This window comes from Alligator sinensis, unplaced genomic scaffold (assembly GCF_000455745.1).
Source record: "Alligator sinensis unplaced genomic scaffold, ASM45574v1 scaffold237_1, whole genome shotgun sequence".
In the NCBI taxonomy this organism is placed as follows: Eukaryota; Metazoa; Chordata; order Crocodylia; family Alligatoridae; genus Alligator; species Alligator sinensis.
Genome location: NW_005841849.1, coordinates 643,850 through 659,564, shown reverse-complemented (window position 1 = coordinate 659,564; position 15,715 = coordinate 643,850). Strand labels below are relative to the sequence as shown.

Here is a 15,715-nt window from a genome sequence, read left to right as displayed (position 1 = left end):
GCATCACAAAGGCCAGAAGTGTCCCCTCAGAAGAAGGAATCCCAGCAGAGCTTCAGCTATACCAAAACCCAGCCCCAGCGAGGAGTCACGGCCAGCAGGAACAAAGAACATAAACATTCTGGTGATCTTGGTTTAATATTGCAACATTGCTGAGGACCTAAAAAAGAGTTTCTAGAAAGGGCAACTCTGAAATGCCAATGGTTCAGGCAGTTTGTTCCTTCCATATGGAGGCTCCATGGCATAACTGCTTGGGGCTTTCCCACACAGGCTGGTGAGCAGAGCACAGGTGGGTAGTAGTGTCTATGAGAGCCCAACATTTGGTGCAGTCACATCTGGAGTCCACAGCCCCAGGACAGGTTGCCCCTCAGACTGCTGAGGTGAACAGAAAACCAGACTGCATGTTCCTCTCTGTCTAGCCCCTGGTACCCTCCTATATGCACCATAGTGTCTTGCTACCCATATCTTGTTCATATGGAGAGCTGGTCAAAAATGGAAGCTGAGAAGTGGGCTTGACAAATATTTGTGACATTTTCCTTTTCTAGAGAAATAAGACAAACTCTGAAATCTGTCCTGGTTTTTGAAAAAGGAAACTGAGGTTTTCTTTTTGAGATTTTTTTCCCCCATCTCATTTTCCCTTTTTCCCTATCTTTTTAATGAATAAGGGGAGGGGGGAAAGAAAAACAGGGGAGAGAAAATGGGAGAAAAAACATCTTTAAAAGTTTTTCAAATTTCATTTTTCATCCCAAAAATAAAAAATCACTATGAATGTACATCTCTTGGGGAAGGAGGGGAGGGAGACTGTCAGTAAAAAGATTTGGAATGAAAAATGCTGCCCAGCTCTGTCAAAACATCACCACAAGCTCTGATCGAGGGAGGTCAAGAAGCTGGAGATTGGTGGGATGGGCAGTCCCTCTCACTCGGGCTGAGACCTCAGGGGTTGAGTGCTGTAGGGACTCTCACCTGACACAGAACTATAGAGCAATACCTTGCCCAGCATGGCTTGGCATGTTTTTGAGCTTGAGGGAGTGACTCTGGCCTGAGGGACATCACTCCAGGGCATGGTGGATCTCTGCTGCCATGCTCACCTGCCAAGAATCTCTGCAGAGGCTTTGTAGTGCTGCAGATCCCTTCTGCAGTCTTCTAGGGCTCCTGTCAGCTCCTCCTGCTCCTGCCTCTTCTCCTTCAGTCGTTGCTCTGCCACCTGTGCCTCTTGTTGGCAGTCGAACAGCTGCTTCCTGCCAGCCCCTAGCATGTCCCGGGCAGACTCCAGCTGTAAACGCAGCTCCTGGCCAGACAGAGAGAAATAAATGTGGTACAAAATGCAAGTGCATGTCATACCCTGCTAACCTGCCACAGAGGGCCAGAGCTGCTGAGGGGGAAGAGGGATGCAGTGACTTTGCATGCCCATGGGTGCTAGGTAGGACCACGTCCAAAAGAGACCTATGGATCATAATTGACCATAAAAGGAATATGAGCCACCAGTGTGATGCTACAGTCAGCAGAACAAACAATATGCTGGTATGCATCAACCAATGCATCTCAAACTAAACTAAGGAAGTTATTCTCCTGCTCTACTTGGCATTGGTGAGGCTGCAGCTGGAGTACTGAGTCCAGTTCTGGGCACCACACTTCAAGAAGGATGTGAAGAAGCTTGAGAGAGTCCAAAGAAGAGCCACTCATATGATTAGAAGCCTGAAGAGCAATCCATATGAGGAAAGGCTTACAGATATGGGACTGTTCAGCCTAAAAAAGAGAAAACTTTGGGGGGATTTGGTGGCAACTTATAAATATATCAGGGGAGAGCATCAGGGGATAGGCAAACAACTATTCACCAAAGCACCCCAGGGGAAAACCAGTAGCAACAGTCATACACTCCTAGAAGAAGTTTTCAGACTGGATATAAGGAAAAAATTCTTTATGGTTTGTGTGACCAGACTCTGGAATAGACTCCCAGTGGGGGTGGTACAGGCACCTACCCTGGAGATCTTTAAAAGGAGACTGGATGTATACCTTGATGGAGTTATTTGACCCCAACAGTCTTTCCTACCCAGAGCAGGGGGACTGGACCCAATGATCTCACGAGGTCCCTTCCAGTCCTAAACTTCTGTGAATCTGCTGCCTGTGGCTCTGCCCCCAGACTGAGCTAATAGCTGGGGCTCTTCCCCTCTGAGGGATGTCTAGAAGCCTACTGCAAACCTGGGACACTATTGATGCCCAAACAATGAGCTGCATTGAAGGTCTTCTCGTTAGGGCATTCTGAGAGTTGCTCTCAGCATTACTGAGTTCCCACAGATCCCTGCCAATTCCAACTCCTGCCCTACCAGGCCCAGCACTCAGACCACTGTCCTTCTGTCTTAGGAAGCTGAAACACTGGCTGAGTGCTTCCCAGCCACCAAGGGATGGGGGCTGAGCTTCTGACTCATGCCCTCCATGTAGTAACACTGAGCACTTGCACTGGGGTAGACAGCCCTGCTGGGAGTTTTCAGAACAGGCTCCAAAACAACAGGCCTGGGCGTGCACATCAGAGGCTTATGCAGTTTGCTGGTCTCCCACCACCTCCGCTGGTGACAGGACCCTCATGTTGGGTAGCTGTAAGTATGGCGTCTGGTCTACTTCAGCTGAAACCTCCTTGCCCCTCTCCCCAGAGCTGCAATGTCCTGGGTCTGGCCTTTCCTTCCCCTTCTTTGTTTCATGCTCTCTCCTTTGGACTGTTCCTTGTCTTCTCTCTCAGTTCACCCTGTTAGCCTGTCAGGTCTGTTTTATACAGCCTCAGAGGAGGACAACCCCATGCTCTCCATTTCCTGGGAGGGGAACTAGGGTACAGGGAAGGGAAACAATATATCCCATGTCACCTAGCAGGCAAGTGGCAGAGCCAGCAATGGAAGCCAGGTCTCCTGGGTCTCCACCTCACCCTACTCAGCTACAGCTGAGCAATTCATGTAGTGCAGTATGTGCGTGTGTGGCTTGCTTTTCTTCTGACGGTAGATCCTGCTCCCCACCCCCATGGCTGGCATAGTACCAAACAGGCTGGCTGCGCCTGTGCTCTGCAGACCCTGTGACATGCAATGCTCAGCTGGAGGAGGGGCCATCACTTTGCTTCCCAGGGAAATCTGCCCCTTGGAGGTCAGCCCTGCTCCGAACCAGGGGGAGCACCAGGGGCTTCAGGCCCTTACCTGCTCGCGCTGCTGCCGCTTCTGAAGGGCACCCTGCACGGCCTGCAGGACTGTGTCCTGGCGCAATGGGGAGGACACATGGGATGGCGATACCCGCCGGCGCTGTGGGGAGCTGGAGTGCAAAGGGGAGCGTGGTCTGCCAAGGTCTTCTTCGACCATTACCCTTAAGCTGCCCGGTGAGAGGGGTCCTGCACTCTCTGCATCAGCCAGAGCCAGCTAGGGAGAGAATCCAGTGAGCAAAGGCAGTGCTTCCCAAATATGGCAACCACCAGCAGCCTCCTCTGCTCCTCTGACGCTATAGGCACTAACATGACTGCCTCAGGCCTTGTCTGCATGGTGAATTTACCCTGATCCAGCACTGTGCCCTCAGCTCCACTGTCTTGATTCATATGCTCTTCCCCCTAAACAGCCCCACTGCTATCTCAGGGTCTGATGCACAGATCTGCCAAGCACCTCCATGTCTGCTTGCCTGCCTTGGGCAGGGGAGAGGTCTAGCAGTGATCAGTGAGGTGCACCACTTGACATGCACAAGGTCACTGCATATATTATCATACCAGCCCTGCGCTCTAACTTTTGGGTCCCCCTGCCCACCTGCCAGGTTTCTACAGATTGCTCTTTCAGCTGAGACTGCCCCCCATGCAGGGGTTTCAGTCCAATGAACCCAATCCAGTTAAGTATTCTAGCCCTACTGCAATCAGTGGGAGTTCCACACATGCTCAGAGATGTCCTTTATTGAATCAGGGCCTCTGCTGACAAAAACAAATGACCCCAATAGGAAGGCAACTGACAACAATAAAAGTGAGAAGAGCAGTGGCAGGGCTGCATGCCTACATTTGTTTTATAGCAGCACCAGTTGAGTACCAACTGGCACATGCTGATTAACTTCTCATTGACACAAGCCTTATGAGAACATGTCCCATAAAAGCAACGTAGACTTTCTCAGCCCTGCCCCACTCCCTTCTGTGACACACTCGCTCTTAACTCTCACACAGGAAAATATCTTCTACGACTAACATTCTTGTTTGCTTTCTGTATAGTTAGTTGTCAAGTTCCCACTATCAAGCTGTATGGCATAAATTACCACATTAAAGCTATTACCAAGTGAGAGGCATCTTCCTAAGAGCCTCTGACTGGATTCTGTTGTGTGTCTGATTTATATAGCCCTCATTACCATGGTGCCTCACAATTTAAATGTGTTTATCTTTATGATGCCCCTGGAAGTTAGGAAGGGCTATAATTCTCAGTTTACAGCTTGAGATGTGAGACACTGGGTGCATCTACATGTGTGCCCAACTGCACAGTTGTTACTGCACAGTTATTTTGTATTTACTTTAGCAAGTACTAAATGACTGCTCAATAACTGACATTACTGCACAGTCCTGGCAGCGCAAGGGTTGTTTCTGACCCTACTATGCAGTAGCAACAAGCTCATAGCTCATTGCTACTACACAGTAATGTTGGCATCATGGTTAGTGCCCACTGATGCTACATTGCCAAAGTGATGAGCTACATCGCCACAGCTTGTTCATATAGCGACATAGCATCTTGTGTAGATGCACCCACAGAGCAGCTAAGTGACTAGGCCAAGGTCACACGGGCAGTCTGAGTCACAGATCCATGCCCTAGTTCTCTAACCACAAACTTATTCCTCCTCTCTACTAGGGAGCACACCTGAGTGATGCTGTTCAAGATTCGTTGAAGCGATTCACTTTCGCCTTTCAGGTCCTTCACCTCCAGCAGGTCTCCAGTTTTAGCAGCTTCCTACATTCAAAGATAAGTGCTTTCTTAGTGATGAACATGAGGAAAGATCAGAGAAAGTGTGTGTGTGTGTGTGTGTGTGTGTGTTTTTCAGTGGGTGACTGAGGGACTGACTGAGAGAGAGGAGTTTCTGGATTCGTGTACCAGTTTCTGAATATCCAGTTTTAGGGCAGAGATGGTCTTCTCTTTCTTTGCATTCTTGTCTTTAAGTTCCTCTGCCAAAACACTCAGCTCTGTTATCCTGAAAGACACAAGCCAGGCACAGACAGCAGGTTCATCAGGAGGAAGACAGGACCAGGGATTAGTGGATGAGGAAACATTTCCTGAACACCCTTCAGGACCTTTGGGGAAAGTACAAAGGAAGAACAAGTCTTGATAGTACCAGGGGAGCGCTATACGCACACTCTGGCTGTGAGGAGCCAGATGACACAGACACCTGACACACTGCATTTCAAAGGTGCTAACCCTATAGAAACGGGGCCCAAAGCCAGGAGGGGGAGAGGGTGGGACAAGGAGCCTGACAGTAGGGAAATGAGTCACGGACTTGCAGCTCTTGTAAACAGCAGTCTTCTGGGCCTTGGCTTGCTATTTGCAGGGTAATGCTTTCATCATTCCCAGAAATAACGTGCAATGATGTGATAAATCCTTTGTGGGGTTCCCAGACTTATTTTTCTAGCCAGTTCTTCAGACTCAGAGCAGCCACAGATGAGGAATGGGCTGCTACTATCACCCTCCCTGCTCTTTCTCTGTGCAAGGGAACCTGGGGCTGCCTGGATGAGGGCAGGAGGGGAATTTGGATGCCAAGAGCCCAAATCTGCACTTTGTTGGAGGTGGGTCCCACCCAGGCAGGGGGGTTGACTGCAGGAGTCTCCAGTCTGGGCCATGGGTCTCCAGTGGCCTATGGGTCTCCAATCTGAGTCCTTCCCACTTAGATCTGTCCAAGTTCCCAGTCTTGACCCATCTACTGCTCACTTCTCTGGCTCCCCAGTCAGAAGAGGTCTCTGCCTCCGGGTCACTTGTGGCTTTTGGTTCTGTTCTATGGATTTGGCGTGTTTGGGGCCTCTCAGAAAATACTTTCAGGGGTTTCATCTTTTTGCGGCTGTCTCCTTCTGAGCTGGAATTGATAGCTTTATTCATCCACAACAAGCTGGGCAAGACAGTGGAGCCCAAAGTCCATCTCAGAGCCCCAGAACTTCCCAACCCAGGAGGTGATGAGACAACAGCTTTTCATTAATCCCCCACAATGGATCTTAAGGCTTACATGATGGATACAGTGAAGGGCACATCTGAGCAGCCACAGACTGGCCAACAATATCACCACACCATCCAGAATGTGGCCTGTGCCACTCCTGGCACCCTTGCTCCACCTGACCAGGACACCATCCACAGCACAGAGAGCTGCATTCCCCCATTTTCTGTTTTAAGCAGTGTGTCTTCTCCAAAACAATAAGATTGATGGAGGTTTCTTGCTTAATTTTGGTTTAAATTGAAAGTACAGCTCACTATATACGTTCAGTTGTGGACTGACCCACAGTGCACCAGTTTGGACCCACAATGCTCCTTCAGTTTTACTGTTTTCATGAAGTAGGAGGAGTTTTGCTTTTTATGCTCAGACTCTCAGGTGGTATAAATCAGTATAATCCACTTAGTATCTCTGGCTTCACACTAGCTGAGCCTTTGGTTTTACAGGAATTATGCCAATTTACCTCAGTTGACAAGAAAGCTCTTCATGTCCTTTGACCCCAAAGGCAAAGTCAGGGACATGGTGCCTGGCCCCTGTTGGAGGCATCAGGCTACCAGCTTTGGTGACCTTTCCACAGATCATCCTGTTGCCTCACTAGGGTTGCTGTCATTTTCACCTGGAGTTCAGCTCTACTTTTTCTCCATCCCAGCGGCTCTGGAGCTGGATCATCTCCCGGACCTTCTCCCGGAGCTGCTGCTCCAGCCGTGCCCCCTGCAATGCCTGTTTCTCCAGTGAGCAGGCAGCACTGTTCTCAGATAGGCGCAGATTTGAGTCCAGGTTCAGGCAGGCAGTCTGGAGGCGGCGTGCAGTCCTTGCCATGTCCATCTTGGCCTCAGTCAGGCCTCTGGCAATGAGAAATTCCCTTGCGTGAAAAGCCACGCTGAAATCCCTGCAGTTTTACCCAGCAACATTTCAAAGCCCTCCTGGTGCTCCCAGCCCCCGGCTGCCTTAGTTTCCTCCCCACAAAGCCTGCTGTGCCACCAGGACACTAGCTATGGCAGCCTCCTCCAAGCTGCCATCATCAGCCCCATACCACAGAATAATTTATTCTCCTTTATAAATCCATGCCTTCTTTGGGGATCCTGATCCTCCCTGTGGTGGAGGGTGTAGTTACTGCAGAGACCTGTCCAAGTGAGCACATGCCCCTTCTGACTCCTCCAGCAGAAACCAGAAGATCAAGGAGCCCTCTACCTGCATGGAACTAATGCTGCTGTGATTAGCCAACACATTTCTAGCCAAAGCCCAGGCCAGATTTGTGTCCCCACTAAAATGGACTCCAAATAGGGCCATGGTACTGGGAGGCTGGGCTCTCTGAGCTCAGTGCATCCAGACCTCTCTGACAAAGGGCCTTCAGAAGGTCTCTCCAAGTAGCCCCTGATGCAGGTAGTACCCACCTCTCTGCCGTCGCCTGCAGCTCTGCAAAATTGCTGCGCAATGTGGCTGCCTGGCGCCAGAGTAGGAGGATTCCACTGTGCTCATGGCTCAGGTATGTGCCGTAGCTCTGAGAAAGCAAGAGCAGGATGTGACCAGTGGATGGAGGCCAGCAGGAAGCCCAAGGGGAATGCAAAAATAAAAGTCCCTGTGAAATGGTCTGTAGAGATACCCAGCCTCCTTTCCTGAGGTGAAACAGCTAATTCAGACCCTGGCTAAGTGTGGGAGTAGATTAAATTTTTCCCACCTCCCACAGCAATACTCTTCAACTGACACATCACTGCCCATTCTCCCAGCAACCCCCAGTCTTTCTGCCATTCCTTACCATCCTTTTTGGTTCTGACTGAGCTAAGTAACACTGTGTCATCTACAGATACCATGTGCCCCATCCAAGTCATTCTTAAAGACGTTTAGATGGAACCCTGAGGCCTCAGCTGCTGACCCCCTAACAGGTGCTGTTTTGGCCCTCCCAGCTGTTGCTTAAAATCTCAGGACACTAGGAGGGAACATGACAATAAAGGGTCAGCTGCCCAACTGGTGCAAATCAGTGTAAATGCCTTGGTGTCAATGGGCAAGGCTACCAGTCAGTGCCAACTGGCGTAACCCCATTGGTGTCAGTGGGCCAGCGTCCCCACTGGTGTGAATCCACCTGGCTCCATTGCAGCCAACAATAAAACAGGCTATGAAGGGGAGGGATTTACCTCTCTACTGTGGCACCACTGGGACTCCTTCCGCTCCAGCTCGCCTTTCAGCCAGTGCACATCTGCCATCGCCCTCTCCAGCTCTCCTGCCAGCCGCTGGTTGGAGGATTTCATCTGGTCCAGCTGTTCCCGCAGCAAGGTGTTCAGCTGGGAGAGGCTGGTGCTCCTAGGAGGCAAATGATCCAGACACTAGTATTCCCATCTGTCCCAGTCCCTGTGCTAGGCAGTAGCCAGCCTTGGGCTCCTCACACTGCTCCAGCAAGGCCCTTGGAACCCCTCTCTGCCTTGGCTCTCCTTGGGACACCCCAAGATTGGCTCTCAGTCTCCAAGCTTCCCTCCTCTTGAATTTACCCTACCCCTGACAATCAAGTTTACCCCAGGCTTGTGAGGAGCTTTCTATTTTGGGAAAGAGAGAATCTGGTCTCCTGGTTTGGATTCTGGGAAATCCACTCACCAGAGTGGAGATTGCTGTGGTCTGGGGCACAGCTGTGAAGTCCTCCAACCCCTGCACTAAATATGGTGCTTGTGGTACTTCCTGTGAATTCAGCCTGACAGCCAGCAAGGCCAGTGGACACCAGGCACCAAGAACACTGAGCAATATTATAGAGTGCTGCAATGTTCAAAGCACTGTCTGAACATCAACACCCAGTGCTTGAGGTAGGAAATGAGCAGCCCCATTTATTTACACTTATTAACTCTTTTGGGCTACATCCAAACCACATGCACATGGTCCAGGCACATATGCAAAAAAATTACACCACCAAGATAATGAAAAGGAGAGTCCACAGCTCAAATAATAACCTGCCATTAGGGCCCCCGGCTTACATCAGGAAGCTGCATCCCAACTGTCTGCATCTGTAGATGTGATGGCCAGAGTAGACTGTTGTGATTGTCTGTTCTGACCTCCCGCAGACCCAGGCTATGGGATTTCACCCAGGGATTCCTGTCCCAAGCCCACTCCTGTCTCTTTGATGAGCTACAACCTGTTGTTGGAAAGAGACAGCCTCTTCCCCCAGGACCTGGGAAAGGATGCCAGCCTTGCTGCAGGCCTGAGAGGCTCACAACCCCAGAGGACCATGGAGAAAGCACATTCCAGAAGTGAGGGCTAGATTCTTAGCTAGCAGCTCCCCACCAGGTAAGCTCCACCGGGAGCAATCCTGCACATCCCAAGTGTGGCAGTACAGTGTGAGAAGCTGCAAACCAATGCCCTGGAGTCCTGCCAGATACCTGTAGGCAGCCAGTGCAGGGCACAGGGCACATACCTGCTCCCATTCTGTATCCACAAGGCCTAGAAGTGGTGAGGATGCTCAGGGAGGTGTCCCAGCAGGCCAGCACCCATGCTCCAAACCTGGGTTTCTGGTGTGCGCAAGAGGGATCATGGGCTTGTGGGGGACAGATATGTGGTGAGTGGGAGTGGGTAGGCAGGGCCTATCTCTTCAGCAGCACAACTGAGGCCCCACTTTGTGGACATGGGGTATGTACAGCCTGGATGGGTCACACAAAATGGCCATCATTTCATTTGCCCTTTGGCTCTTTGTAGGGAAGCAGAAGGGTGAAAGCAGGCAAAAGCACCTATTGGCCATGTGCAGCACCTTGGTGAAAGGCTGAGAACCAAGGGTTAAGGTGCCTGGGATCTGGAACTGGAAACAGGCTGTACACCTGGTTACCAAAGCTGGGCTTATGGCTGTGAAGTTTTGAAGGCTGCTAATAGGATACAGAGCCTGTTGCCTTTGGGTGACTGGTTCAAAACTGGCTCAGGCTTGAATCAACTGCACGTTGTTACCATCTGATGGCAAGTTACATCCAATTATGGGCATTGTTCCAGTGTTGTGTCACCTCCTTCCCCTCCTAGTGAGAGGGATGACAAAAGCCAGCCTGTGGTGCCCTGGGGACCGCAGACTCACCTCTGCTGCTCTTCCTCCAGGCGGGTCAGGGTGCTCTCCAAGTCGGTACCATAGTCATGCTCTGAGTGGCACAGGAGGGATGTTGTAGACTCCAGCCGTGTCTGCAAATGGGAGAAAAGAGAGGAACAGCTAGGTAAGTTGAGCATATTTCCGAAGAGGCAGGACAGCCCCAAGGAGACAGGAAACTTCACACAGGATGGGCAGAACAATTGACTAATGGGCATTAACTGACAGATACATGGAAAATAACTGGCATTTTTGACCACCAAAGACCACTCCATGGAGCACAGAAATGGGCCAGGTCTGGTCCTTATATAGCCAAGGGCTTTTCCTAGCAGACTGTGTCTGACATGGGTTGGAGCAGTACTGTACTTGGAAACCTACTGGACCACTGTGGATAGTCTGCTACTAGGGCTTCAGGGAGAAGGCAGAACAACTTACACAGGGTTCTTTTCTCCCTAAAGATGCAAGTAGTCCCAGTTCCAGAGGGCCAGATCCTCAGCACTTCCCTAGACAAATCAGCAAAGCTAAGCCAATTTACATTTGGGGGGAATTTGGCCCAGGACACCCTATGTGGGTAGAGTAGCACCCCAGTTTGCTGTCAAAGCTGTCATTGGGAACTAAAGCTGTCACGTTACCTGGGCACTGGAACTTATTCCTCACTTTCCAACAGGGAGGACAGACCAATTCCAACCCCCAATCTGCCAGGGGCCTGTGTATGCACTGGCCACTACAGATCTTTGCTGCTCTCCCTTTCCTCCCTGCAGAAAAGACCAGATACCAAAACAGAGCTGAGAACAGTCCCATCCCGCAGTGCCCGCTTTGGGGAACAGTGAGCTGAGTTACAGAGTCCAGTGTTCTCACTGCATGCTTTCTTCCATGCATTACCACTCCTTTCTCCTCTGGATCCCAAGTGCTGTATCCCACATGACTTTTAAACTCTGCTGAAGCCCCCTCATCACCTGTTCTGCATGGCTATGAGATGCTGGAGCTGTTTGCTCAGAGCGCTTTGCAAACTGAAGTGACCAGCTGCCTATGAGAGCCATGTGTTATACAACACAACCAGGCTACTTGGAAGGCCAAATAGAACCATTTCAATTATATGCACTTTTATTAACAGAAGAATACACAGGGGTCTATTTGCAACAGTTATTTTACGAGGTTAGGCAGACTGCCAAAGCAATGCTGCAATTAAGCACTCAGGGCATGATGGGATACTAATATGTAAATTGCTCACAAAATCAAGAGTAAAAGCATTGCATGCCTCATTGTATGATGCCTCAGCCTTGCCAGGATAACAAAATCTGTACTGACCAGATGTTTTTGATGCTCGGATTCAGATGTTTTCTCCAGCAGCTGCTGCTGTAGGTCCCCGCATCTTTTCTTGTACTGAAGAACCTAGGCCGAGAAACAAAAAAGGGTGATGGGAAATGGGGGAAGGGGCAAGAAGGGAGTTAGGAAAAGAGAATGAAAAAAGAAGACAAGCAGGAGAAAAGAGAAGGGAGAGAGAAACCCGAATCACTGAAGGCATACATCAGTGGTAAAACTGCCAAAGTCACTCCATAGGGCTTAGGTTCCTAAAGAACATGGAGTTTTGAATGTTTTCCCCCACAGGCTTCCTCTCTATCGGTGCCAGTATAGATGATAAAGTGGCAGATCTGATGCCCACTGAAATCAACAGGACTCTTCCCACTGACTGTCCTTGGCCTTGGATAAGGCCCCTAGTAAAACATGTAGCTGGCCCCCAGCAGATGCAAGCAGCAGCTTGGGATGATCCAGACCCTCTTTATGAGCCTCCAGGTGTGGCATAAGCTGCCATGCCTTTGTATTGGTGGCCTAGCTGTTGTTGCCTTGCAAACACTCTGTTGTGACAGAAATATACATTCTTGTGCTCCTTCATCTTACAGTGCCCACAGGGCTGAGAAGAATCATCCCTCCTGTTGTGCAGGGCTTTGGACAAGGACATCCTCCTCTTTCATTTGCTTGGCCAAACAGGATGCCAGGCAAACTCAGTCTGTCCAACAAGTCAGGAACCATACACAGTCAGGGGGACTCTGTTAGTGTTGCTATCCAGGGACAGCACCCTGCAGGCAGCCTGCCTCCCACTGCTGCAGAGGATCAGATGTCAGCGCTCTGCCTGACATGTGCCAGTGGCTGAGATCAGACTAGGAACAGATCATGCCTTGCGGCACATGGAGGGCCCAAATCCTCAGCAGGACTTAGTTAGTGCAGCCCCACTGTTGTCAGGGCTGTTACCCTGAGCCACACCAGCTTGCTGAGGAAAGGCTGGTGCCTCCCCCTGGCCCCTGCCCTTGGTGAGACTCATATGGGAAGGGCTCCCACCTTGTTTTGCAGCTTCTGGACCAGCTGGGCCTGGCGCTGCTGCCCGTCCTGGTAGGCCTGCAGCTTGCACCTGTAGGCCTTCTCATCATTCTCAAATTTCCGCCTCAGCTCTGCAAGTGCGGGGCTGCCATCCCCCTCACGCTGGGCTGCTTCCACGTGCAGTGCCCTCTCCAGCTGGAAAAACAGAGCCCCCCCAACCCCAATATCTGAGCAGCAGAGCAAGGGGGCACCGAGGAGCTGCTGCAGGATAGAGGGACCTAGGCAGATGCTAAATGAGGGTGGGAGCACACGGGATGACTACAGGCTGCAGCCAAACTGATTTCATCGATTTCATAGACATTAGGGCTGGAAGGGACCTCATGAGATCATTGGGCCCATCCCCCTGCCCCAGGGGCAGGAAGTCAGCTGGGGTCAGATCACCTCAGCAAGTTAAGCATCCAAGCATTTCTTAAAGGTATCCAGAGTAGGTGCTTGCACCACCTCTGGGGGGAGTCTTTTCCAGATTCTGGAGACTTGGACAGTAAAGAAGTTTTTCCTTATGTCTAAAATGGTCTTCCAGCATCTTGTGACCATTAGACCTTGTCTTCCCTTGGAGTGCCCTGGTGAACAGATGTTCTCCCAGTTCTTGATGCACACCCCTTGTATACTTAAAGGCTGCCACCAAGTCACCCCTGAGCCTTCGCTTCTCCAGGCTGAAGAGTCCCATGCCCCACAGCCTCTCCTCATAAGGCCTGTTCTCTTGACCTCTAATGGTGCATGTGGCTCTCCTTTGGACTCTTTCAAGCTGATTTGAGAAGGAGGGGCTGGGAAGCAGCAGCCCTGTGCTCAGCATGGCCAATGGCTCTGACTCCTGGATCTGTCCCCTGCCTTGTACTCAGCCATGACAGTATTTCCTAAACAGGTAATAACAAGTCTGTGTACACAGGATCTCATTTCATAGATTTCATAGATTTCATAGACATTAGGGCTGGAAGGGACCTCGGAAGATCATCGAGTCCAGCCCCCTGCCCAAAGGGCAGGAAGTCAGCTGGGGTCATAGGATCCCAGGAAGATGAGCATCCAGTTTGTTCTTGAAGGTGTTCAATGTAGGCGCTTGAACCACCTCTGGTGGCAGGCTGTTCCAGACCTTGGGGGCTCGGACAGTAAAGAAATTCTTCCTTATGTCCAGCCTGAAACCGTCTTGCAGTAGTTTATGACCATTCAACCTAGTCGTCATCCCTTGGGGCGCTCTGGTGAACAAATGTTCCCCCAGATACTGGTGGTCACCCCTGATAAACTTATAGGTGGCCATCAGATCACCCCTGAGCCTGCGCTTTTCCAGGCTAAAGAGCCCCAGGGCTCTCAGCCTGTCATCGTAGGGTCTGCTTCCCTGACCTCTGATCATGCACGTGGCTCTTCTCTGGACTCTCTCAAGCTTCTCCACATCCTTTTTGAATTGTGGAGCCCAAAACTGGACACAGTACTCCAGCTGCGGCCTCACTAAGGCCAAGTACAGGGGGAGAATGACGTCCCGGGATTTGCTTGAGAAAACTCCACAACTCCAAGGAGTTTCAGTTTGCTACATCGCAAGTCATTTAAGTCACATTAAATCACATCCCAAGGCACATTATGCCACTGAATTTGCTACAGCAGCTGGAATTACTGCGCAATATGCCGTCGCCACATGCAACACCAACACCATTATAGTGGTGCGGAATCATTTAACCTGCTTTAAACGTCTTGCGCACACGCCCCTCATTTCATCTACACACAGGCTTAAACACCTTTTTCTCTGTATAGGTGCTTATGGTGAATTACAGTTGAGCCCTTTGTGAATTCCAAGAGGGAATTCATTATTCCTCTCATCTGTATTTTTGTCTGAATTGCATTACCATTTACTAACTGTATTAGACTGGCCTATTTATCTTAGTCCACAGCTTCCAGACCTTTGATCATGGGATACCAGATCGAAGGCTTTTTTGAAGTCAAGATATATGACATCAATCTCTTCTCCCTTGTCCAGGTGATAGGTCACCTGGTCGTAGAAGGAAATGAGATTGGTCAAGCAAGACCTACCCGCAACAAACCCGTGCTGGCTATCCCTTAAGATGTTGGCATCGGCCAGTCCATTAAGGATGGCCTCTTTAATAAACTTTTCTAAGATCTTCCCTGGGATAGAAGTCAGGCTAATGGGACTATAGTTAGCTGGATCCATTTTCCTCCCTTTCTTGAAGATAGGCACCACATTGGCCTTCTTCCAGTCTTCGGGCACTACACCAGAGCGCCAAGAGTTTTCAAAGATCAGTGCTAGAGGCTGGGATAACTTCATAACTCACCTGAAACCTTGGACGTTTCCCTCCCTACTTTTCAGCCTGATGCTCTGGCCTGGGAGACAGGGCATTAGGGTGAAGGAGCCAAGAAGATGTAGGTCTGTGGAGGAAGGTGTCTGGCTTTCGCTCTTCCCCCAAGCTGTTCTCTTCCAAACTAGCGCTCTTCCTCTCTGCCTCCTCTGTCTCTTGGGCAGTGGTCTGGTAGCACTGCATCTGTGCAGACCCTGTTCAGTGCTCCAGCTGAGTCCCTTGAGGGGAGCCCACATACCTGGGTGACTCTATTCCCTGCCCTCCTGTAGCAGGAGGGAAAACCCCATCTATGCTGGCACTAACTCCTCCTGGAGTCCCCTTTCTGGAGGGAACTGGAGCACAGCTTCATTCCAGCAGGCTTCCATTGAGGGCCAGGGTCTGACTCATGGGGCTACAACCAGATAACCATGCATTCAGCGAGAGGAAGGACGTGCTGTTTTTCAGATGGATGTAGTAGGCACAACCCAGTGCCAGTGACAATAATTCCTACCCTAGTGATAGTGCTTCTCTCCTGGAGAGCCCCAGGGCCCTTCTCCCTGGTTTCTCTGTTTTCTACTAAAAATGAAAAAGTATGGCTATGTCCATACCATGCATGGTAGAGTGTGACGGTAAGAGGCTTGTCTAAGACCAAGCACCAAGTCAGTGACTGAGCTGAGAGGTCTCTAGGAACATGTCTAGTCTGAATGCCACATGCTGTTTAACCACACAGAATCCACGTACCTGCTTGTCCACTTCATAGTTTCATAGTTGGTAGGGTCGGAAGGGACCTGAGCAGATCAACAAGTCCGACCCCCTGCCATGGCAGGAAAGAGTCCTGGGGTTA

At 50.5% G+C, this 15,715-nt stretch overlaps 1 protein-coding gene across 1 annotated transcript in view; it reads right to left on the bottom strand.

The window, feature by feature from the left end:
- Positions 1–15,715, bottom strand: part of CROCC2 (ciliary rootlet coiled-coil, rootletin family member 2) — a 99,639-nt gene that overhangs the window by 61,145 nt on the left and 22,779 nt on the right. The window contains 10 exon segments of the mRNA XM_025209284.1: positions 1,086–1,285; positions 3,174–3,389; positions 4,845–4,934; positions 5,076–5,172; positions 6,791–7,018; positions 7,569–7,675; positions 8,307–8,472; positions 10,211–10,311; positions 11,525–11,608; positions 12,554–12,727. Coding sequence (XP_025065069.1) covers positions 1,086–1,285; positions 3,174–3,389; positions 4,845–4,934; positions 5,076–5,172; positions 6,791–7,018; positions 7,569–7,675; positions 8,307–8,472; positions 10,211–10,311; positions 11,525–11,608; positions 12,554–12,727 — 1,463 coding nt within the window.